The following is a 25,354-nucleotide window of genomic DNA, read 5'->3' on the forward strand; positions in this document are numbered from 1 at the left end:
CTAAGCTGGATAGGGACGCCACTGTGAGCCTCAGTGCTGCGTCAGTAATAGGTATACATTGTGTAGTATATTTTAATTGTTCCCCGACTGTGGCCTTAGGGGGCTTGCTTGCTTTTTTATGTGTTTTTTGGGGTGTCTTGCTTAGCAGTTGTTGATTGTGAGCAGTTGTTTGCTTTGGTGCTGCCTTTGCTGTTTGTTTTTATTTACCTACACTCAGAGCCTCCTCTTTGTGTGTGTGATTTTTGTTTGATTCAAATGTGGAGTGGTAGCATTTGGTTTTGTGTTTTGTGGTGGTAATGTTTCTCCTTCTCACCTGTCTTGTCTTGCCCAGTGAGTTGAGAGAGCTCAGCCTCCAGTTTGGCTAAATAGCTGCATCTCTCGCAAGTATTTGTGTTATGTGGGAGGAGGAGAAGTGTACTATCTTCTGTGAAGTAAAAAAAAAATGTGATGTGCGGGAAGGATCACATTGCTTAGTTCTTTGCTTCTAACACTAAAGTCAATGCTGTTGATATAAACCTGAATCCATGCTCTAAAAGAAGCTGTTCCTATATAGTGTCACTATGATTGCCCTTGTAAGGGAAGTGCAATTGTAAGATTAATAACAAAAAAGTGGAGATAATTTACATTTGTGGTGATAGAAAAGAATATCCTTTCACAAGTGACAAGTGTAGAAATACATATAGTTCTAGGAAACTGTTAACATTCTGTGCCTGTAATCCAAAATTTAACTTGTGTAGTGTTATGAAAAAAAAAAAACATTTTAAAGCACTTGATGAATGATGAATCTGTAGCTGCAGTGTGGTAAGCTGATTTAATAAGAAAAGAGTAAAACAGCAGTTCAATACTAGCATTCAGTATATGAATTTGGTGGTGGTGGTGGACTGTCAAGCAAGGTGGTGGCACTCTTGTAGAGATCCAAAATCAAAACCTGGAGAAGGGAGTTGGCCTAGAAACTATAAAATGTACTAGAGTTTTACTGTTTTTTGCATGGTAAAATGGATCACATGCATTATCAAAAATTTTCACACAAGGTATCTATAAGCCAAAAAAAAATAAAGCTGATGATAACTTTTCCTTAGAACTACCCTTTGCAGGAAAATACCTAGAAGAAGCTGCAGTGACAATGTTTTTTGTGGAAGGTGCTATACCTTCCACAAGGAGACAGTTTACTGAAAAAAGCATCACTGAGTTGCACTTACAAACAAGAAAAGCACAACAGTAAGATGCTATTGTAAGTAGTGTACAGTTGAACGTAGCCAGGGTTGTAGAGGTACATAGTGAACAGGATGTTTCCATTATTTTTTGCCCTTTGAGTTAAATGATGATCTGTTAAATAGAGCAGCTAAAGAAACGGAAGGGATTCTGTGTCCAGTATTACTGCCAGATCCTTCTAGGACATCATACTTTAAGAGGTCACCCGAGGATGGGCAAAACTAAGAAAGTAGTAGTTGACAGATTTCCCTGGCCAGGCATAAGGAAAATATGGAATACTTCTCTGCTTTGTGTTTAGAGTGTCAGAAAACTGTCCTGTATCCCAGTGCCTATCACAGGGGTAACATATTGCTGTGGACATTGTGGAAAACTTGTAAAATCTGTTAGTGGGTATCAATATATACGCGTTTTAGTAGACTGTGCTAAAATGTAAAGCTAATGATAAAGCTGTTGCTAGAGAACTGAAATGTTCTACTGAGTGGGCAGCCCTAAAGTGATACTTGCCAATCTAGGCATCCCTTTATGTCAAAGGCACTGTGCCACTTGTGTCCATAGTCATGCTAACAGTTGTTTGAAGAAATAGTAAGTATGAGTCTGTCATCAGCAGAATGATAGATTTGTAGAGCGGTTTTAATAAAACACAAAAATTCATACTAAGGAAAGTTAAAGCAGATGATAGAAACGGGAACTTACTGTTACCTTGCTTTAAATCAGAAAGGCACCACAAGTTGCAACTAGGTTTCTCTTCTATGAACATTTGTATGGTAGACATCCAAGAAGGCTGTTTAGTATTGCTAAGGAAAGTTGGGAGAAGACACCATTCAGACATGTAATCAAACACTACATCAGTGTGCAGGATAAATTAAAGATGGTAACACCTTTAGTAAGGGAGTACATGCAGAGTGTGCAGGAAATATAACAAGTTTATAATAAGAATGCCTGACTTGGAGAATTTAATTCAGGATTGCAGGTACTAGTGCTAGTGACCTCCACAAAAAAAAAAAAAAATGTGGCCAAATGGTAGGCCATTTGAGGTGATGGAAAGAATAGATGTTATAAACTCTAATAGCTAGGAAAGAGCAAATCTATCACATTTAATTTATAGAAGCCATGAAAGGAATTAAAGAATTCTGAAGAGAGTTTGCAAGCTGAAGTTCATGCAGGAAAAACTAAGGAGTCTTAAACTGAAATACAGCTGGAAGAATCCTTTTCAAGAGTACAAAAACAAGAAGCAAGAGAATTAATTTTAAGAAATGAATGTTTTCACTTGTGTGTGGGAGAACTAAATCGACCAAAGGTAATACAGAGATAACACCAGCAGTGAAAGTTAGAATGAGACCTTACGAAGTACCAGAGGCCTGACAGACACAGTAATGGGAGAAATTCAAAAATGTTCAAGTTTGGCAAGATGAGACTCCCAGCAACTGGAGGAGCCCAGTAGTGCTGGTCCCTAACCCTGAAGGAAGTATTACATGATGTTATGGCTTTAAAAACAAGAGCTGCATTTCACAATTTGATAGCTGTCCCATGTCCAGATTTGATGAGATGTTGGAGAAACCTAGGCAGTGCCAGATAACTTGACAACACTGGACTTGATGAAGTAACTACTGTCCGATACCCCTTGCCTCCTCTGCCAAAGTGAAACAGTCTTTGTAACCCGTAATTCTCTTTCAGTGTACAGCATTACTATTTGGCCCACATGGAGCCCCAACCGCTTTTCAGAGGATGGTGGATAAAACACTGAAGCCCCACTCACAATATTCTGTTAAATATCTAAATAATGTGGTATTGCATGCATGCATTCTTTCATTCATTCTTAGGCATGTTAATTTCACTTGCCAAAACAAGCTGTACTAGAATCTATAAGAAAGGAGGGGATGACTGTGAATGCTAAGAAAAGTAAATTGGGCATAGTGGAAGCCAGATATTTGTGATAACTTATTGGAAGAGGGGTGGCAATAAAATAGTAAATGATCTTTCTTGTTAACCAGAACCAGGCCCACTAGACAGAGTCCCTGGGGCGACCCAGAAGCAGTGTCTGGTTAAGTGACTTGTTCTGGGTCACACAGGCGCTAAAGCTTGCAACGTTAACTTCTAATCCAGCCATCCAGTAAGACTAGTTTTTCATTGCCTCTATTTTTGTTACTTAGTCTGTACCCTCCACTAAGATTCAGGTGAAGGCTTTCATTGGTCTTGCTGGGTGTTATAGAATATTTCTGATTTTTGCAATGTTTGCAATTATTATTGTCTGTCAGATCTCAGAATAGGGAGTGTTCTTGTCAAGGTGTAGTGGTCTCTTAAAGCAGGTACAACATTTAATGTACTAAAGTGTGTTAGTGACTCATGGTTTTACTAAAGAGTTTACCTTGTATACAGACACATTGGAGGTAGATTTGGGGGCATTGTTATCCTAAGCCACTCAAGGTGAGGAACAACTTTTGCGCTATACCATCAGAAAGTTGAGCAGTGCTGAGGGGAGGTGTTCTGCTGTACCAAGAGGATGTCCAACTAGAAGGTGGTCCCTGTATGTCTGAAAGTGCTATTCATAGGTTCATAGGTTGGTACTAGGCTATCGGCCCTAGTGCCTATACAAGCCTAGCCATAACAATTCCCTGGATATTTCTCCCACAATATTTACTTCCCTGGACACCTGTCTAGCAGGGCAACTGACGTGATCCCGGGGTGAATTTCCTATCTCCCATCCAATCGTCAAGATTCCTTTTGAAGAGCGCCAAGGAGGTGCTCTCCTTGACATGTATGGGCAGTCTATTCCAGAGTTTGGGGAGTCCCTGGGTCAGGAACCTATCCCTCCAGCATTTTTTGTTCATTGTGATGACAAGGTTTAGATCCCTGGAGCGTGTGGCTCTAAGGGATTGGGATTTCTTTAAGTGGAGCATGTCCAACAGCTCAGGGTTTGACATGGCCTTGTATGTTCAGCAGGGATCACCTCTGAGTATACGATATGCCACAGAGTATAGCTGGCGTTTTTTTTTTAGACTGTCAGTATAGGGCATCTGCTTTAGGCCAGTGATTCTTTTAGTGAGGAATTTCTGCGGCCTTTCCAGTTGTTGCAGATGTCTTGTGAGGTACATGCCAAATGTGGTGTTGTATTCTATAATGGTTCTAATGAGGGATGAGTACAGTGGGACAATGACCTCCTTTTTTCTGGATGAAAAGCCCTTAGTAATGAGGTGTGCCACATAGAAGGATTTCCTGACTGTTGTGGCGATGTGGTTATTGAAGATGAGACCACTGTCCACCTATGTCCCTAAGTCTTTCATCACACTTTCGGTGTTTAGTGTACTGCCACCTATGTGGTAATTCTTGGGTACAAGTTTTTTCCCCAAAGAGGATAACTCTACATTTCTTGGCATTAAACTTGAGCCCATGGCTGTGGCACCAAGCATCTGTTTCTGTAAGGCCCTTTTGTAGAATATCCACATCATTTGGGGATTCAATAATGGCTCCCAGTTTGCAGTCATCTGCAAACTTTGTTAGCCAGAGTCCCTTAGTGTTGGCCTGTACTTCAGAGAAGTCGATGCCAAACAAGAGCGGTCCCAGGACTGAACCCTGAGGTACTCCACTTGTCTGGAGCTGGATTTGGAGTTGGCTACCTTTTACAGTCTGGGTTCTGTCAGTAAGCCAGTTGGCAACCCATAGAGTGACCTAGGGATTTATGCCCAACTTAGTAAGTTTATCTATGATTCCAGAGTGGGGGATGGTGTCAAAGGCCTTGGCGAGGTCCAGATAGGCTGTGTGGACCATCTTACCCTCGTCCACAGCTCTGGAGACTGATTTGAAGAAGTCATTCAGGTTCAGTAGACAAGATTGGCCCCTCACAAACCCAAACTGGGTGGGATCCAGTGTTTGAAGGTTGCCAATGTATTTGTTTATAAGTGCCATGATAATGCCTTCCATGCCCTTGCAGATCAGGCTGATCAGACTTATGGGATGGTAGTTCCCGGGATCCAAGGTGGATCCCCCCTTGTGGAGTGAGATAACTCTAGCTGTGCGCCACTCAGTTGGCATGAAGCCTAAGGTGAGGCTATGATTAAACATGACACACTTAGGTGAGGTGCCAGTTAATTTTGTAGTTCATGTAGTACATAACCCGGGATGTCATCTGGTCCCATGGATGCTGTATTCTTAGCTTTGGAGAGTGCAGTTTCTACCTGTGTGGCCGTGATTACTGGAATTCTGCAATCTTTTGGTATTGAGATGGGCCCTTTAGGGGGTGAGAGGGGGGTGACGTTGCTTCCAGGATATTGGCAATATCCTTGAGATCAGTATATTTAATGCCATTCTGTTGTAGCTCAGAGCATATCTGAACATTGCCATTTAGATTCTTGACATAACAATAGAATGTCTTGTGGTCGTCTTTGGAATTTTTGGTAATTTTATTTTCGTAACTAGCTTTGGAGGATTTTATGAGGGATCTCAGCTTCTTATTGAGGCTGGTAAGGGAGTTTTTTGCATCCTGGGATTTTCCTGTTTTCTGCAACAGTTTCTTTCTTCTGTTGTATAATTTGTTTATGGCAGGGGATCATCAGATTGGCTTCCTTTTTTTTGGAGGAGAGCATCTTGGTTCTGTTTGAGATGGCATGATTCATGCATGAGTGGATGTGCTCGTACAGTGCCTTAGTGTAGGATTCAGCAGGCGAACATTCATCTCCCATCTGCATGGATGTCAAGACGTTTGTCACTTCTGACTTGAGTAGCATGAAGTTGGCTTTGTTAGAAGTTTTTTGCAGAGGTTTCCTTACTGTGGAGAGGGGGTGGGATGTGGATGTCAAGGGTAATTTGCTTATGGTCAGACCTGACCAGTGAGGGGGTGACCACTGGTGTGGAGCGTCTATCTCCCATGTTGGTAATGACCAGGTCTAGGATATTGGAGCCCCTGGTGGGACAGTGGATTAGGTGATCCAGGGCAATGGAATTTATGAATTCCAAGAACCGTTGGGAAAAGGTGTTGGTACCAGAGTAGTTTTCCCAGTTAATGGCAGGGTAGTTTAAATCACACAGTATTACGGTGTTTGGTTGTATTTTAATATTGTCCAGTATGTTTAGAAAGGTGTAGTGAGTATCTTTGGGCATGGTGGGGGATCTGTAGCAAGCTACAATTTGGATTGCATTCTTACCTAGTGTTAGTTGCACCTGCAGCATTTCAGATGCATTATGTTTGGCAACTAGCCTGGAGGTGTGAATATCCTTGGTGGATATCGACACTCCTCCACCTTTAGTGTTTCAGTCTTAGTTTGGTGACCGAAAAGTGTGGTAAGAGTTGTAGCCTGGTATTGCACGGGTGCTGTCAGGAGCCTTGAACCAGGTCTCAGTTACTGTACAGATATCGATGTTCACCATTTTTAGGAGTGTCTCGAGAGAGTGTATTTTGAGTTTTAGATTTCTAGCATCGAGTACCATTACCTTCAGATTTTGCATGCTTGTATCTGTTACAGTGGTGGTTTTGTCCTTTGAACCTTGCCTAAAAAAGGCACTGTAGGGGTGGCGAGAGCTTTAGCCAGTAACCTGAATCCCAGGGGTGACAGGTGCAGATCATCTCTGGCAAAGCATCGTGGTTTGTTGATCATGTCATCCCAGGCAGATAGATACTGGATCCCCTTTAAATGACACCAGAAGCTTAGCCAATTGTTGAAGTCAATCATTTTGTCTTTATACTGTGGTATCATTCTGGGCGAAGGCAGGATGCTACTCAGGGCTAGGGTCATACCTGCTTGGGCCACATGATCTGATAGCTGTTCCATGTCTCTCTTCATGTAGTCCAGGGAGGTATGTCTCAAGTCATTCACTCCAGCATGGACAATGACAGAGTTGTATTTGTACTTGTTGTGGAGTGACTTGAGTGCGTGCATTATGTGGCGGATCCTGGCACCTGACAGGCAGCTGACTGTAATTTTCTCCTTGTTCAGCCTGGTGAGTGGGACATCAGTGTGCCTGACTATAGTCACCTATGACTAAAGTGTTTGGTACATTGTCTTGCTTTATGGGCTGTTGTTGGGTGGCACACTGGTGTTGTGAGCTATGTGTCACTTTGGTTGTGACTGGTGTTTGTTTGCATTTCAGCTTCGGAGGTCCTTTTTGCTTGGGCAGGTTAATGTTAAGGGCCTCTGCATATGTGGGTTTAATGTTGCTATGTGTGGGTGTTGATGGTGTGGATTTTGAAGGGCTATGTGTTGCTTGAGGTCTAGTGCAGGTGTTACCCTTCTCCTTTTGACTGTCTAGCACAATCTCTTGGCTGGAGAGAGCTTTGCTTCCAATTTGGCTATGAAAGTACATCTCACGCAGGTTGTAGTGTTGGGTGGTAGGAGGAGAAGGTTGTCTGTGTACATGAGACAGTTGCTGCATTGCCCCAGTATACCCAGATTCACCAGGTGGACAGCAGAAATCACTGGAAGCTGACCCTTGGACTTGCCTGTTTAGGTGCTTTGCTTACCTATTTATTGGGTAGACACTTAAGTTTGGAAACAGATCATGCTCTATTAGTGTTTAAGTAGGAAAGTTGATACAAACTTTTCCAGTGTGTGCTATCCCTTCCTGTCTTTTCAGTGTACAGTGACCCTCAGAAGCCTAGCCATTTGAAATGCAGATGGGTTATTGAGAGCTTACAACCCATCACTTAGTCCATAGTCCTTATTTTGTGCTGGGAGGGAGGTAATTGTAATGTATTGGCTCTAGAAAAAAGGGTTTATGTATTCTTAGCTGTGTATTGCAGTGTGTGGGTAAATATAAACAAGTAGTCAGGCAACACTCTGTATTAGCTAGGTAATTAATTATTGATCTTTCATTCCTGCTGTATGAAAGAAAGAAGCCTGAAGGGTTAAAATCAGGAGGTTCCTTACTTGGAGGGTCACCTGAAGGGAGACCCGAGAAACGTGGAATGTGACAGCACAGTGGGGACTAACTGTTTATTTATACATTGTGTAATTACCTGTTTAAATTAAAGCTGGAAATGAGAGGCCTGCACCTTGTTTAAATGGAAGCTGGAAATGAAAGAGGCCTGCATTCTTACTGTGCTCTTCAAAAGATGGCCTGTAACCTGGAAGGGCTTTTTAGACTGTTATTGTCATTACTAACTTTTCACCATCTGTTTTGAGTGGAGAAGGCCACACCCCCTTCTTGGTAAAGGGACAGTGTCAGAGTAATACAGAGATGCAGGCCTCTGTGGGAGAGAGCGAAAGTACTGTGGAGAGGGAGAGACTCACAAAAGCTTGTACAGTATGAGACTGAATATTTGAGTTAGCGTCTTTTGTAGAGAGAGCGTGACTGGATCCAAAAGGGAGTAAAACCAGGCATTAAAGAATTTGCTTCAAAGTTTATTGACCAGGAAAGGACTGAAAACTGCAAGACATTTTCGTTTAAAGAAATCTGAGTTGATACGGCTTTGCACAACAGTTTTGTTTTTTATTTTCGAATTGATAATTTAGTGTAAATAACTCGCACCTGAAAAATAAAGCTGTCTCCAGTGGTTGCTTATGATATATTGATTATTTGGTGGGTGAAGTTTGGTCTGACTATATCAAACTGTACTGTATTTCGATCCTTACTTCACTACATACAAGTGTAGATCCATTGTGAGTTATTTGCCCACCTGCAGAGAGACTAGAGTGTGTGCTTCAAAATGAATGCCTGTTTTTTTTCCCTTTAGTAAGCTAAATGTAACTGGTGAAACTCAAGTGCATTGTTAAATGAATTTTTAACTGAATGCTGAATGTAGTGAGAAGCTTCTGTTTTGCCTCACCTAGAGACAGAGAGAACAAAGCAAAATGTAGACTGAGAGAGAAGGAGATGCAGTTACTTGTTAAACCAAGTTTAAGAAGTGTATGGCATGCCAAATTGTGGCAGAATAATAAGAACTATAAATATTTTGGAAGTAATTGGAATGCTGCATCAAGGTATGGAGTGTTGCTGTGTTAAGCTATTAAAAAAATGCTGATTCAAAGCAATTTTGCAATGCTTATCATTTGTATGTTCAATAGCAAAATGTAATTTACTGTAGAATTGAAGTCCAGGAACTATAAAACATGATGATGCCAGGTTACTTGTGAACTGGGGGAAATTGCTGTGAAAATTTCCTTAGGTTCATAGGTTAATGGGTGAATACTAGGCTGACTTCCCTGAAAGGCCATTTTAAACCTAGTGAATAACCCAAAGTCAGAATCAAACCCTCTACCATGTGTCTGACATGAAGACGTTAACAGTTATGCCAAAATTATGAATAAAAAAGTGATGCGTGTGGAAAGTGAATCAGTAACTGATTTGTCAGTAAAACTTAGTGGCAGTGCACTGAAAATAGTTATACTGGCTTTTTTGGAAAAATAAGTCAGACATTGAGTTGTGTACATTAGTGTACAGGGAGGAAAAGTACTGCACTGTTTTAGAGTGAAGCAAAGTATGTTCAGAAGTGTGTGGACTGAAAAATGCTGAATGTAATTCATGTTTTAATGCAGTCTAAATGTAAAGACTAAAATTGTAATGTGCACCTGAAGCTCATGGTTATGTAGGGTTGCCAGCTTTCTTTGTGGCTAAAACCAGACTAAGGTCACACCCCTCACATCACCCATAACTCCACCTATTTCCACCCCATCTCCCATCCATGCCACGCCCATTTTGTGACATCATCATGATGTCAGCTGATGGGAATGCCCTCCTTCTGTTCAGGATACCTGCTTTCAGCCAATTTCTCCCCAGTTGCCATAAACACTGTTCAAAACTCTCACTCTGCATACTGCCTTCTGATTTATTTCTACAGTGATTACAGATATTTGGATTTAATTTAAAACATTTATTTCAAATTTTATAATACAAACCAGTGATACACACTTGCTAAACAAAGCAATACATTCTCACAATGAAAACAAACTTAGCATTAAAACTACTCTTCTGCAATGATTATTTGCATTTTATTTTTTACATTTTACAGCACAACGATGCACAAACACTGACAGACTTCTGGTAAACAAAGCAATGCTTTGACAGGTAATAATGTTCTTACATCAACATTTGTCATTCTACAGTTTACCAACGTGACCAAATAGATTATGTATAAAAGTAAGCATTATCAATCCATCACCATATGCATTCTTTAAATGGATGGGAATGTGATCCTGTTTACAACTGGCAATATTGCACTAAATAATATTAGCACAGGCTTGAATATGGAGCATGAATTTCAAGGGTTTTTATGAGCAGCTCCCTTTTGTACATTTCACATCTATTGATCATTTACTTCACATGGTTCCAAACATCTACTCTAGCTTATCTTGTAAGTCATTCTGTGATGCTGTTCTTTTGCTGCTGTCAGTAGTTTCATCAACCCCCCACACAAGACCCTCCTTCAAGATCATCATCAGCCTGATTGTATGCTGTGATTGCTTAATGCCCCCTGTCCATAAATCTCTTGATATTGCTGTTCTCAGTCACTTAGCATCATTGGATCCCTTATGAGACCTCGAATTAAAAGACACCAAAGTTCAGAGTATGGTGTGTTTGGTAACTGTGGAGAACAGTGCATGTATGCAGCAGTCATTTCTTACATTTAAGGTGTCCTATGCTACATTTAAGGTGTCCTATGCTGAAATGAAAATCACTACTAATGCCTTCTGGAAAGAACTGTATTGCTTCTGTTAGAAACTTCTGAAAATGCTGTGCTTGTAAGCCCTGTTTGTAAGAAGTAAAAACAGAGATACATTTTGTTGGAAATGTAGATGTATGTACAACACTGAGTTTTACTTGATGCTGTCTAAAGCAAAGTACATATAGCAGTGGTTAGGTAAAAACACACTGGTTCCACATGGCTGAATAAAAGTCACAAGATCATTTATTCCAAGGAAACAAGTAAGCGCTTTCACGGATATCCGCTTCATCAGACTAGAATAAGAAATGACATTAGAAACTTGCTTATATACATTCAAATAAGCTAGTCAAATAGACTGATAACTTAATTGTATACTTAACCTCTAAAATGCTGTAACACAGTAAAAAACTGGCTCTTAATATACAGTGTTAATACATTAAAATAGTAATAGCAGCATAAATGAGAATTAAGCTAAAATTCAGTGGCATTATAGCAGCGAATTATTAATAAAAATATGTAAATATATAATAAATCATTCAATAAATTATTTAATAAATTAGTAGAATAACTAAAAAAGTACATACACTATCTGACCTCACAATGACAGAAATAATTCATTAATAAAAATCAATGTTTAAGAGCTCTAGCCTTGAGAAACGGCTTCAAAGAAACTTTACTATTCAGGCCAGGTGGTTTGTCTGCCTGAAACCTTATAAACCATTTCTGTTCATTTGATTCAGTTCTATTTACCAAATCACCTCCTCTCATAGTACTATGCATAATTTCTAATACCAAAAACTTAAAGTTATGCCTTGGTCCTTCTTTAGCTACATGCATAGCTAAAGCACTGGTTTCCTTGCCATTCTTAATATCTCTCAGGTGTTCCAATATCCTATCTTTAAATAGTCTATTGGTCTTACCTACATAAAATGCAGGACATGTGGTGCAGTAACAAAAATAGACTACATTTTTTGTTCGGCAGTCGGCATAGAAAGCACTTTCAATCCTAAACCCTAGTGACGGATGCGTAAATTATCCACCTATATGTATGCGAGTACAAGCTAAACATCTCCTGCAGATAAATGTGCCAGTTCTCTCTGGTAAAATCTGCAGAGGTATGGAACTAAATCTGTAACATAGTTAACTGCTTCTTTAAGTGACCTATTGTTCCTAAATGCAAAGTTGGGTTGCTCTTCTATTGTTTTTGTCTTTTCAGCTTTTTCCCGGTAAGGGGTCACCACACCGGAACTCCGGTCTGCTAATGATTGGCAGTAGATTTTTACGAAATGCCGCGGTGCCAGCTCGACGCCCAACCTTCAACGAAGGCACACCCATTTACACACGCATGTCTTTCGAATGCTACCCAACCGCGGGGCGGACATGCAGACTCCACACAGAAGGCACTCCCAAGCCATGCCGAGAATCGAACGGGAGAACCTCTTGCTGTGAGGTAACAACACTACCGCCGTACCACCGTGGCATCAATTGGGTTGCTCTTCTATTACTCCTTTTAATTCCTATACTGTGGAAGTAATGTCCCAATTATTCCTAATAACATCACAGACTATGTGAATGTCACTCGCATAAGTCAAAGACATCCTTATCTTACTCGTAGTATCATTACCTCCTGTAAGCACATAGTATCATTACCTCCTGTAAGCATGGGACTGATTGTAGCAGGTGTATCTGTGGCTACATCACCAGGGGAGTAGCTCAAAAAATAATAAGGTTTACATCTCCCTTTCCTTTCACGCCAGGCTTCAGCAATCTGAGTTAATCAGTCTATGATTATAGCCTCTCGCTATAAATTCTTGTTTGAGGGTTAGTAGGGCCTCTGTCAGTCTACTGTCATCATTATGCAATCGCATGACATGAAAAATCTGTCCTTTAAGAACATTCAATTTAGTATGTTTAGTGTGCATGCTGCTGTGATGAAGAATATTATTTTTTCTGACATTTTTCCTATACATAGCAGTGGGCACAGTACATAGGTCATCTTTAATTACTTTAACATCTAAAAAGTCTATCTCTACCGCTGAGTATTTGTATGTGAATCTTAAAAAATTATTAAGCTGATTCAAATAAACAAAAGAATCATTCAATTGCTGCTCTGTGCCTTGCCATAGCAAAAAAATATCATCCACAAAATGCTTATACCATTTAATGCAGTTACAATAAATATTGTTGGAAAGCACATGATGGATCTCCCAATCTCCCAGTTAGCCAAAGATAAATTGGCCTAGCTATTGGCACAAGCTGTGCCCATAGCCACACCAATTTTCTGTATGTAATAGTCATTCCCAAAAATACAAACATTGTGTTCAAGGATAATCACAAGCAATGTACATATAAGGTCGTCACAATGTTTCTGGGTGTGACCAGTAATAAAAGTTTATGGGTCTAAATTATAATAGCGAAACTCCCTTTAAGCGAACACGAAAACATCAACAGGTATTGCACGAACTGCGAATATGCCGAACGTACTAAACCGCGAAATACAAAAAGTCGAATCCCTGTAGTTGGCCAACTCCACCTCCCACTACATACTGCCTACCCAAACAAAATAAATAATCCACATATGTACACTAACCAAAACCCTACTTCTATAAAGTAAAGCACCAAAACCCTACGTCTAACCCTACATTAAACCTTACATACATTATTATCTATGCACTTACCTTAACCCGCACCCTAACCTTAAGGTCCGTAACTATCGCACACTTACCCTACAGTGATACACCAAAACAAAACAAATAATCCACACACATACATTTAACAAAACCCTAGTTCTAACCCTACACTAAACCTTACATACATTACCTATCTATGCACTTACCTTAACCCGCACCCTAACCCTAAGGTCCGTAACTATCACACACTTACCTTACGGAGCTGTACCGCAGATGGGCCAACAATGACACTTCGACTTTTTGGACTTCGCAGTTTAGTACGTTCGACATAATCACGTTTCGCGCTAGACGTATCTGTGTTTTCACGTTCGCTTAAAAGGATTTTCTGTATTGTAATATAGACCCAAGTTTATAATTCTATACAGGACTGAATTGTGCTGAATGCTGTCTGAGCAGAGGTAGGAAAACTGAGGCAAGGTGTATACAATATTACATTATACTGGGTGCTGTCTGAACCTGGATCTGTGTATTAAAATAAGCCAAGTCTTCTTGAGTAGTGAAATGTTCATAATAAAACTGCTTCTCAGCCTTTTGGATAAGGACAAATGTAGACCTAGTAAACATACATGAATATTTGGCTTGTGCTCATGAAGATCTTGCTGTAGCAGTAAAAGTGAGCATTCATGGCTGATGCAAAGTTAGCCTGCAAAAGGAAGCTCCTGACTGGTGATAGCCGTGTAACAAAAAAATTGTGTGTGATAAAATTGCTTTATAGGTTCACAGGTACTTAGACAATTGATCTATGAAGATCTTAAGAAGCCTCACCTTACATTCCTGTGATACTTTATAGTGCTTATTTTCATACAAATAATACTGAAATGGGCCAGGTAAGGATATGTTGGGGCATGTACATGTTTCCCCGATGCCTGAGGATGAATTTGGTGTTATCTATCCTGCTAATGCAAATTGTTTGACTGTGTAAAATAAAGTTCTTCCCTTACTAGAGTGAAAGACTGTTCATTAGAAGCAGTGTTCTCTGTGATACATACATATCCCTCCAACCAGAAACTGCATTCACTGGAAGCAGCTTTCACCCTGAAAGATGATGACATTTCTGCAGTCACTGAGACCTGCTTTAAGGCTGCGGAGAGCACCCCCAGCTATGTCAGGTTACATTTCCTTCCACACGTTCTGACCACAAACTGAAGGTGTGAGAACTAAAGGAGGTGGTGTATCAATATTCATTAAAGATAAATACACCTCTAGATTGGTTAAACAAATACCTTTGAATTGCTACTAGTGCAGTTGACTGTAGGTAAGAGACCTCTTCCAGTTATTACCAGCTATAGGACCCCCTCCATGAATCAGGACATCCACTCAGCCTACTTGCATCTACTTGACTCAGTCAAGATGCAACCAAACACCCTGGTTTTGGGTGACTTTAATTACCTGTCCGTAGACTAGATAAATTATACATGTTCTAACTCACTTGCCCAAAGGTTCCTGGATGTCATTCACTCCAATGCCCTGGACAAGCTGGATGACACACCCACAAGGGGCTCAAACATCCTGGACCTGGTGCTCACCAACATGAGACCATTGCACCACCCCCCAGTGTGTGGCCATCCTTGGTGAGATCTGAACACAAATCAGTCTGGCTAGAGGTAACTAACATAAGAACCACCACCACCCCTTAGCAAGAAGTAGACTAAAAAAACTTCTCCAAGGCCAATTACAACCTCTTACGTGATGACATAAATAGCTTCATAGTCCACCCCCCCACTGATGGAACAGACGCCTATACTGAGTTATACACCAGTGCTTTATACAAGCACCTGTACAATTGTATTGTCTCTGCTGCACCAGATAGAACCAAAGCAAGATCTTTAAGGAAAAACAAACCTGCCTGGTGGACAGCTGCCATTAATAGGATATACAACAGGAGAAAAAAAATTGCTGTCTAAGAGGAGGAAGGAACGGTCTGAAAACTGGGAACACTCCCTCCTCAACTTAAACAAACAAATTAAGACTACTGGTGAAGTCCTTCAAAGCTAACTATGAATCCAAATTAGTTTCCCTAACTAAGGATAACCACAAGGCGTTCTTTAGTTACATCTGTAATCTCGAAGGTAAGGCCCAGACTTGTGCTGAACTCATAGTTAATGGTACTACATATACAGAACCTATGGATATAGCAAATCTGCTGCCTGACAGGTTCATTGAAAGCTTCACTCCTCTGTCCCCACCACATATACCCCAAAGCATCCCAAACACCTGTACCCCACCTAGTATCTTCGAGGAGCAAGTCTTAAATGCCTGCTCAAAGGCCAAAAACACAGCCTCTATGGGAGCAGACAACATCCCGGGCTGTGTTCTACATAGGTTAAAATGGGAATTAACATCACCATTGAGCACGTTTTTCAGTCGGAGCTTAAACACTGGCTTTGTCCCAGTGAAATGGAAAACGGCTACAGTCATCCCTTTGCACAAGTGTGGTACATCCATGGACCCTGGGAACTATAGCCCCGTTAGCCTGACTAGCCTGCTCTGCAAGGCCATGGAACAAATCATCATGGACCTTAACAAAGATGTAAGAAATCTCCAAATGCTCAACCCCACCCAGTTTGGCTTTGTCAAGGGGCGATTATGCCTGTTAAACTTGGTGGACTTCAAGACAAGTCACTAAAGCCCAAGATAAGGGCAAATCTGTGTATGCAGCGTAGCTAGACTTAGCCAAGGCCTTTGACACAATCCCCCACTCCGGCATCATTGATAAACTCACATAGCTGGGTATCAACCCATATATTGTCAGGTGGGTTGCAAACTGGCTCACTGATAGAACTCACATGGTCAAAATAGGAGACTCCACCTTCTCCATCAGACTCGTAACCAGTGGTGTTCCACAGAGATCCGTTCTGGGACCCCTACTGTTCAGAATCTACTTCTCCGAAGTGCAGGCTAAAATTAATGGACTGTGGCTGACAAAGTTTGCTAATGACTGCAAACTAGGAGTGATCATTGAAACCCCTAGCGATGTCAGCATCCTACAAGAAGGTCTTATGCAGACTAATGACTGGTGCCAAAGTTATGGTCTTAAACTTAATGCAAGAAAGTGCATTATCATTCCCTTTGGCAAAGTGATGTTCCTGAAAACTACCACATCAGTAGCAGTACCCTAAGCACACAGTCAGTGGTGAGAGATCTGGACACACAGGTTGATAGCAACCTAAACTTCGATCATCGTGTCTCCACAGTGGTAAGAAGGGCATTTTATATTGCTCATCTTCTATGTAAGGGCATTACCTCCAGAAAAAGAGGATGCTCTTCGTGTTTCACTGTTGCAGTCATCACATTTGGGTTATCCCTGCCAGGGTAGCCCTCGGCCGGCCCGAATACCAGAGACTTAGTATATATTGGCCTGATGAGGGAAGAGTACAGGGGGGTTATAACCTATGTACTCTTCCCTCATCAGCATGGTACTCTATTATTGGCCTGATGAGGGAAGAGTACAGATGTTATAGTCCTCCTGTACTCTTCCCTCATCAAGCCAATAATAGAGTACCATGCTTCCTTTGGAGAGACCACAAAGGTTCCTTACAAAGAAATTTTAGGGTCTTCAAGATCTGTCTTATGCAGACAGACTGAATTCATTGTCACTTTACTCTGTGTCATACAGCAAGAGGTGACATGTGCCTTGCATATAGAGCGACCTCTGACCCAGCTTTGATGGAAATGCTGCACATTTACAAGTCAGATGGCACATGGGTCACTCGCTGAAAGGACCTTAACCTGGTATGTGACATCAACAGAACTTGCTGGAGAGACAGATTTGTCTCTGAGGTTGCCCCACCTTTGGAACAAGCTTCCTGTGCATGTTAAACAAAGCCTCACATTGGCCCTATTTAAGTGCAGTTTGGACAATTGGATGGGTAGCTGGAAATTTAGTCCGGGGTTCCAGCTGTGTCCCTCTTGGGCAGGGGCAATAGGTGCTGATTTTAGTCTGCTTGAATCAGACACTCCTGGGAGCACAAGTTGTACTTGGCTAGGCTTGTAAGGCCACTGGGGCTGTCAGCCTGGTAACCTCCTATGATTGCATGTTCTGTTTTATTTTGCAAAACTGATTGAATGCCTTGAGTGGGTGCTTGATACCATTGGACTTGTGATTGTGTAGTAGTTCTGACAGAATAGGGTGTGTTGAAGTTCTGTACATGAAATAGAGGTTACCTGTCCGGATGTATGATCCTGAGAAGAGGGAGATGGCGTTATGATGATCTGCATGTTTTTTTATGATTAGGCTCTTTCTCTTTTGTGGCAGCATGAAACAAAAGATAATGTAAGGTGCTTTTTCTAAAAGTACAAGCATCTAACAAAAGAGTTTTCATTTAGTACGAACAAGTTGGTGATTCAAAAATACGAAAACCTTCTGATAGGACAAACATGTGGACTCACTGTTGAGTAAATATTTGTTATTCTAAAAGGCTAAACCCTCTGACAGGGAAAATAATTCATTCCAAAGTAAAACCAGAAATAATTTTGCTGTTTAAAAGGTTAAATCTCCTGTTGAGAAAAAGGGGCTTACTGGTATGAGGCAAGGCAACAGTGTTGTTTTTTAAAATTTAGTCCTCAGAAAGTGAAAAGGGTTTTCATTGTTATGTAGTACAAGGAGATAAGTGTGGCAAACTTGGTAAATGAGTAGCTCTGTCTACTGACTTGAGGAACAGTAAAAGTAATAAGCAAAATGATGTATGTGTTACTGTCATGGAAGTAAAGTACAACACAGCTGAGGTACAATAGTGCGAGTTAACCAGGGAAAAAGGTAGTGTTGTCCATCTAAAAGTCTGGTGCAGCAGAATTGGAACATTATTTCTGCTTGCCTTGCTATAACTTATGACCGACTTTCCCTTTGTCTTGTTTGCAATAGTTACATTATTTTTGTAGCTTAGTTGTGTAAAAACAGAAGCCCGCCATTGGACTTGAATTTTGCTCTGGATAAGCTTACTGTTGTGCCCTTTTGTTTCACAAATGATTGTCAATTTGTTTTCTTGATTGGGGAGACCATTTTTTATGGTAGTTATTAACTTTTATGAGTGTACCTAAACTGCCAGATTTGCTGGCCACTGGGAGTAGGTGTTCTGGAGGAGTGGGTGTTCTGGAGAACTAATTCATCATTCATATCTAAGCTAGTCTCCAGGCTAGCACTGTTTCACACTATCCGTCTGTAAGGCTTCCCTAAATCCTGAAACAAAAGGGGGGGGGGAGTCCTTTACATTGTGTGCACACACTCGCAATTGTATGAAGCTTGGCAACTAAAGGAAAAAGCTTGATTGCCCATACAACCTATTCATATGATATAACTAACACCTGGGCACCCCTTTCTCCAAGTGTCCTATTTATTCCCTCTTTATATTCTTTTGACTTTGTTGTCTGGCAGTGCTAGCCAGTCTGGTTCCAAGTTCCTCAGCCATACCAACATTCTGTGAAATAATATTTTTGCATGATTTTTCCCAGCATTGCTCCTCAGTGTGGTTTTCCTATCTTTACCACAGTATTTCTTTTAATTCCCTTTCCTTGTATGTATACTCTTCGGACTTAATGTAGTTTATGTTGCTTTGCCCCACGTGTCGTAGTCAGCACACTTAACATGTAACCCCTCTTCATACTCTAATATTCTAACCATCTCTTCCCTGGATGTTTCCAACATTCTAAAGCTCTTCTGAGTCCTAGCTTGTACAACTTTTGTACAATACATTTCCAAGTATGAGCTCTTGAACTACATGGAGGGTAAAAAGTGAGCAACTTTAGCCTCAATACTGACTTTAATGATGTTACCACATTTGCCACTAACCTCTTTTATTAATGTCAGTTGTGTTATTAAGAAGTTTGCCACCATGTACATTACTGGCCAGTTGTAGTAGGGTACCCTGCATCTCAGTCCCTGTTTCACTTCTCATAATGTCCTGGCTTTTGTGCAAACAGAACCAAATTTTCTAAAATGTTCTGTACCTGTTAGAAGCAAATTTTGTTTTTTTGTTGATTTTAACAATGTCATGTATTTGGTAAGCATGGATTAATAGTCTTGTTTCTTTATTTAATCATACTATACACGAAGTACTAATTTATATTTTTTTAGACTTGCTTTGTCCATTTGAGATGAAACATAACACAGCAAGAAGTAATCATGAGGCAAGAGGCAATGTCCCCGTGAAAGTATGCAGATTTGTTTAAATAATAGCATTATAAAGTTTGTTTTGCTTTATTTATTTATTTTTGCTGCTATTTATTGTGTATTTTCCCCTTGTGTGCTTCATGTTAAGTTTTATCCTGTACGTGTTTGTCTGAGATGATAAACATCTGTGATGATCTTTGTCTTCAACAGGTAATCAAGAAAATTTTATTGGACGACATCTATCCAAAATTAAAACTCTGGGAATTTTTCCAACTGGATGTAGACAAGGCTGTGCAACAGTTTAGAGCCCTGCTTACCCAAGGTACCATCACTAATTTGTAGAGGAAATCTTGTTTCACTATTCTTTCAGACTTGCATGTTTGTGCAAGTCTAAGTACGTTTTATTGCACCTCCACTTTTTCAAAGATTAAAGCTATCGGCCAACTGGTAGTACTAATGTGTTGATATGTTTGCGTTGACTATAAGCTGAAGTTGGACACAATCACTTCTGACTAGATGGACTGTAGTTTGTACTCTTGTTTCCCAATTCGAGGCTCAGTGGTACTCAACTTGCTCATGTGAAAACTTGTCCTGATCCCAGTTTTACAAACCCCATGCATCTGGGAGGTGTCTTTGACAAATGGATCTCCTCTTGCTCCAAAGTATTCCATACATTTATTCGAATACTGGAACACAACACGAACAGCATATAGTGTTTGAAAGTTTTTTTAATTCTGGTACCTCGGCCTTCGCCTTCTCCTGGAATACATTTTTAAAATCAAACAACACCCCTTTTATAGCACATCCTAATAAGTGATTCAATAAACCTATTAAACAATTAACCAACTACCTTCAATATTGTTTTCACTGTGAAGTTTCTAACTTCACCTATATGATTTCATACTTCTTATCTAATATGAGAAGCAGTGCATTAAACATTTGCAAACTTTAAATTACATTTTTTCTTTTTTTGTTCCCAAGTCAGAAAAAACTTTTTTTATATATTATTGCAAGACATTAAATATAATAAATACACTCCATCTCATAAATATTTTTCCAAATGTACTCATGCTTATATACATATTATGAAAAAACATAAAACTTGTGTGCAACGTTTTTTTCTATGAAAATATACAATTTTAAATTTCCATATTCATACCATTTGGAAAAAGAGTTTTAAAATTAAGAATGAATCTGGATTCCATTTCCAATAATTTATCATGAAAAACTGCGTCATCACCAAAACTCCTAGGTTTCCCCAAAACACAAAAAATAAATCCTTCAGGAACCCCCTTATGTTGCTCACAAAAGTGCTTGGCCACCGGACTATCTACTCTTTTATGCCTGATGTCTCCCAAATGTTCAAGAATTCTAAGTTTGACTTTTCTGCTAGTTTGACCTATGTACCACTTTTGTTTCACACAGCCACACCCTATAACATACACTACCCCAGTAGAATTACAATCGAAATATTCCAAAGCCCTGTATAATACATTATTGATTTTTGTTCCATCTAGACTTCTAACTCTGGAACATACTTTACAATTCCCACATCTAAAGGTCCCCTTCCTAATGCTATCTTTATATGTTTTTCCGATGTTCAATATTTCCTTCAAATTGGAATATCTACCATAAGAAAAGGTTACTTTAGTTGGAAATAATTTTCCCACCTTGTCATCTCCAGTAATAATAGGCCATAATTTCAACACTGACTCTCTCAAAATGCAAGAAAATTGCGAATACTTGGTGACAAAATATATACTATTCTCTGGCTCTTCCCCCTCCAATCTAGCCATCTGTGTACCTGAGCATCCATTCCTATGACCACAAGATGTACTGTGTGTGGTTTACTGTCAAGTCTTCTAAGGTGATGTTAGATTAAGTTATGTGCATGCCAGGAGTTGTTGCATAAACTTTCACACTTAGCAATGCTCCCTACTTTGGGAGCAAGTAGAACTCTATACTTAATAACACAATGACTTCTGGAAGTAAGTCAGTTTTCTGTCTGTTGTATCATTAGACATTCTGCCAACATCCTTCTTGATGACAACACCAGCACAAACGTCTCCATTTTTTTCATGAGTTACCTCATTTCTTTAACTCATCTTCAGGTTTGTGAAATTTGAGATATGGATCACTGTTACAGTACCAATAACTACTGGGACTTGTGCTGCAGAAAGTCTGGCATACGTTCTGACTTCCAGAGCTTTCAGTTCTTCCTGATTAGCTGTTTCTGTGGAGTGCTGCACAATCTCATTATGGACAGTATATCTGTCTACACCATATTTAGTTCTTTCTTGCCACAGTATAGATTGCATCAGTTTGTGTAGCATTTAGTCTAGTAGTTGAATCATTCCTACACATCTGGCAAATAGACTTAATTGTGGTAATCTTTTTCTTGTTGTTCCAGACATGTATTTTTTAGTGCTTGGTTATTGGGGTCATATAACTGGTTTGTGCTCAGAGTATATGTAACTCTGAGAAAGTTTACAGTTGTGCATGAGCTAGACAGATTCCTAAGGCAATTATAATACTCACTGCATTTTTTAGTTGGGACAAGAACATATTTCCAGCTCGCATTTGCTCTGTTTAAGTAGAGGACTTTAAGATGAAGACTGTGTTCTAGTGTTCCATTTATAAAAACTACCTTGACCAGCAGAGGTTTGAAGACTTGAAATTTGTGGTCACCACATACTCTGCCATTTCTTTGCCTGTTGGGAACATTCCACCTTAGAAGAAAAATATGCTGAGAAGTGCTGAAAGAGAAGGAAAAAAGGGAGGGTAGGGGATGCTAGTTCAGCCACAGAGGGTCCTCCCAGGCTCAAGGGCTTTGGGCTCAAAAAGGCACCTTGGCAGCCCTTGTTCTAGGTGCCTGTGCTGTCTGAGGCATCTGTTATTATACTCAGGTCACAGCATGTTGTAGGAGTCTAGCATATCCTCCTATGCCAAACCCTGCTTTGTAGATGGTTAGTCCAGATGCCCCTCCACAGCCTCCTGGCTTTCTCACCTGGTTATCACCAAAAGAGAGGCTGGGAGTTTCTTCAAGATTATTTTATTCATGTTTCCCTTCTACCTTTCCCTCTAGTTCATTATGGTATCTTAAGGTTTGGGTGGGTGCCTAATCACCTTTCTCCCTTTGCATGTCCACATCTGCTCCTACTTGCTCATGTCTGGGTGGAGTTTTAAGAGCCCAGATTACCAAGGGCCTTTTACTTTTGATGGCTAGAATACCAAGTAGGTTGGTCATGGTAGGTTCGTCTCCTGAATAGGATTCAACCCAGAAGACATACAGGAAGTCACTGCCTTATGATTAATGTATAAGAAAGATCCAAGGATGATATGAGCAGATGTCCTCTTTGTATTGTGACTGTGATGATGTCCCACAGAAGTGAACAGCTGCCCAGCCTTGAGGGGGAGTGGTGCAGAGTTCTGGAATTCGAGCCTTTTGCCATAGTAATCCATGTGGCTATTACTGTTTCAACAGTAATCCTACCTGAACATCTGCTAGTGTGGTAAGTTCCATGCATAGTTGCACTATTTGAGTGTATTTTGTAATGTTTTCTGAGTCTGTTAACATTCCAGAAGAATATCACCAGTGGGTGTTATTGTAGTTGACGAGAACCACTGTAGGATTTTCACCCCTTTTTTTCCATAGGAGAAGCCTACTTATTGATTTGCACAGTGTTCCTGATGGCCTTTATTTGTGCTTGTTTATTTATCGATTAGTTTATTGGTTGATTGATTGAAGTTTTGAAGTTTTCCTGGAATGGCAACATTTCCTGGTGCTGACCTAAGAGATGTTTATCTCTTCTGCATCCTCTGCAGGGATATTGTCTCCTGAAGAACTTAAACATAATTCACAGTGCTACAGGAAAAATTGAAGAGCCCAGGAAGTTAGTATCCAGAAAAGCATGTAGGGTGTGCAAGGCTTTAGACCCCGTATCAGAGGTGTTAGGGGCTGTCCTGTGTGGAAGGGTTTTCTGATAAGCTGTCAGCCTTCCATGCTTTTAGCTGCCAGAATCCCTCTAGAGGCAGACGGCCCTCTACTGCTTTCTGTATCTAGCCAGGCCTCTGCTGAGGTAGTTGCTTTAATACAGCTGGGTGCATCAAGATTTTTAAGTTGGTGGAATCTTCGGCCAGTTTTTCTTTGGATCTTAAGACTTTTCAAAGTGTCTGCCATGGCCTTATGCATTTACAAGCATTTCACCTGCATAGTAGATGGACAAAGGGCTAATTTCCCTTTCATACCAGCTGTGGAGCTTTGTATTTTGGATACCATGTCCTTTAATTTAGAGGAAAATACTTCCCTCACCAGACATATCATTTGATTCAGGCATTGAGAGCAGATCCATAGCTTCTTATTCATTCAGACTTTTTTCCTATGGGTATGACGTGAAGGGAGGCTGCTTCTTCTTAAAGATGTCTACTTTAGTGAAGCCCATCAGTCTGAAGAGGGAGCATTTTAATTGGGGTTTAAAGAGCTGTCTGACTTTTTAAATTTACCTAATGCTTCTGGGTATTAATTAAACCAGACTTACAGCTATCATCTGTTTTTCAACTACTTTGAGATTCCTCTGAAAATATCTTACTAAAAGTATATTTTCAGCTTCCATCTCCCAGAAAACCAGATGGATTTTACTAGCTGGAGGACAAAACAGGTCTCACGAAGAGCTCTATTGCTGACTCTCTAAATCTGTTTAGGTGCTTTTAAGGTTTCCTTACTGGCTATTTTAATAATGAACTTCCTAAAAGCTGACTAGGATTGGAAAAAAAATCTACACATCTACTCTTTGGACATTAGAGACGTATATTTTTGGGCATCAGATCCATCAATTGCCAAATGAGCATATTGTAATCCATCCTCAACCCCTTTTTCCCCATTTTGCACATGGGGTCAGGGTGTCACTTCAACAGAGACAATCATCTCGAGCTAAGGTTTACACCTGCTGGGTGGCTAGCCCTGCTGCGGGAACATATTGTAATGCCAGGGTGATATTCTTATGCAAATGGAAGAACTGTTCAAGGCAAAAGTGTCCAGACCGATTCTTATATTTTTAAAGGGCAAACATGCCATCAGATGTGGCTATACTGCTTGCTGCATTTGTTTTATTAGGGTAGAGTGCTCTGGCATAGTTGTTAGAAGACATGTCTGCCTAAAGATACTGCCCCTGCCAGGGGGTGACAGGAAAGTGGAGCCTTAAGGCCACTCTTGACAAATGTCATTTGTTTGGTCCAGCATCACCAGAATAATTCAAAATGCTTTAGGAAAGTGGCCACACTATGCCTATATGATGTGAAGTAGCTATTTCTTTTGCCAGTCCATAAATATATCGGAACATTTTTCCTGTGGACAATGGCCCTTTTATATGAAGCAGACAAGGTTTGGACAATTCAGACAGAAGTAAAATGTTTAAAATGGCTCGTGGAAAGGTGACAGAGACAAGGGCATGCGGTATAGCAGAGTTAAGGGCAGTGACTCATCCCCTTCAAAATGGCGCATTTCAGTACCCACTGAATAATCTTCCCTATCTTCTAGGAGCAAGGCTGGCATTGTTCATGAATCGGTAGTTTTTCTCTGATTATAAACACATGGGTGATGGAGCTGTGTTGGGACACGACTCAATTTTCCATCATTTATGGGAATGCATCGGATACTCTCAAATCAGCTGCCATAGTAAGGGTCCCTCCAGAAGAGGAAGGAGGAGAAGTTTACTTCAGACTGTTCTTGGTTCAAGAAAAGGCACTGTAGACCCA

The 25,354-nt window shown here is 40.4% G+C and overlaps 1 protein-coding gene across 4 annotated transcripts in view; it reads left to right on the top strand.

The window, feature by feature from the left end:
- AGL (amylo-alpha-1, 6-glucosidase, 4-alpha-glucanotransferase) overlaps positions 1 to 25,354 on the top strand; it is a 1,248,201-nt gene that overhangs the window by 322,783 nt on the left and 900,064 nt on the right. For all 4 annotated transcript variants that reach the window (XM_044085615.1, XM_044085617.1, XM_044085614.1 and 1 more), the window contains exon 7: positions 19,811 to 19,922. In XM_044085615.1, the coding sequence (XP_043941550.1) occupies positions 19,811 to 19,922 (112 nt within the window). The remainder of the gene's footprint in view (positions 1 to 19,810; positions 19,923 to 25,354) is intronic.

This window comes from Protopterus annectens, chromosome 10.part0 (genome assembly GCF_019279795.1).
Source record: "Protopterus annectens isolate FY-2018-M chromosome 10.part0, PAN1.0, whole genome shotgun sequence".
NCBI classification, from domain to species: domain Eukaryota; kingdom Metazoa; phylum Chordata; order Ceratodontiformes; family Protopteridae; genus Protopterus; species Protopterus annectens.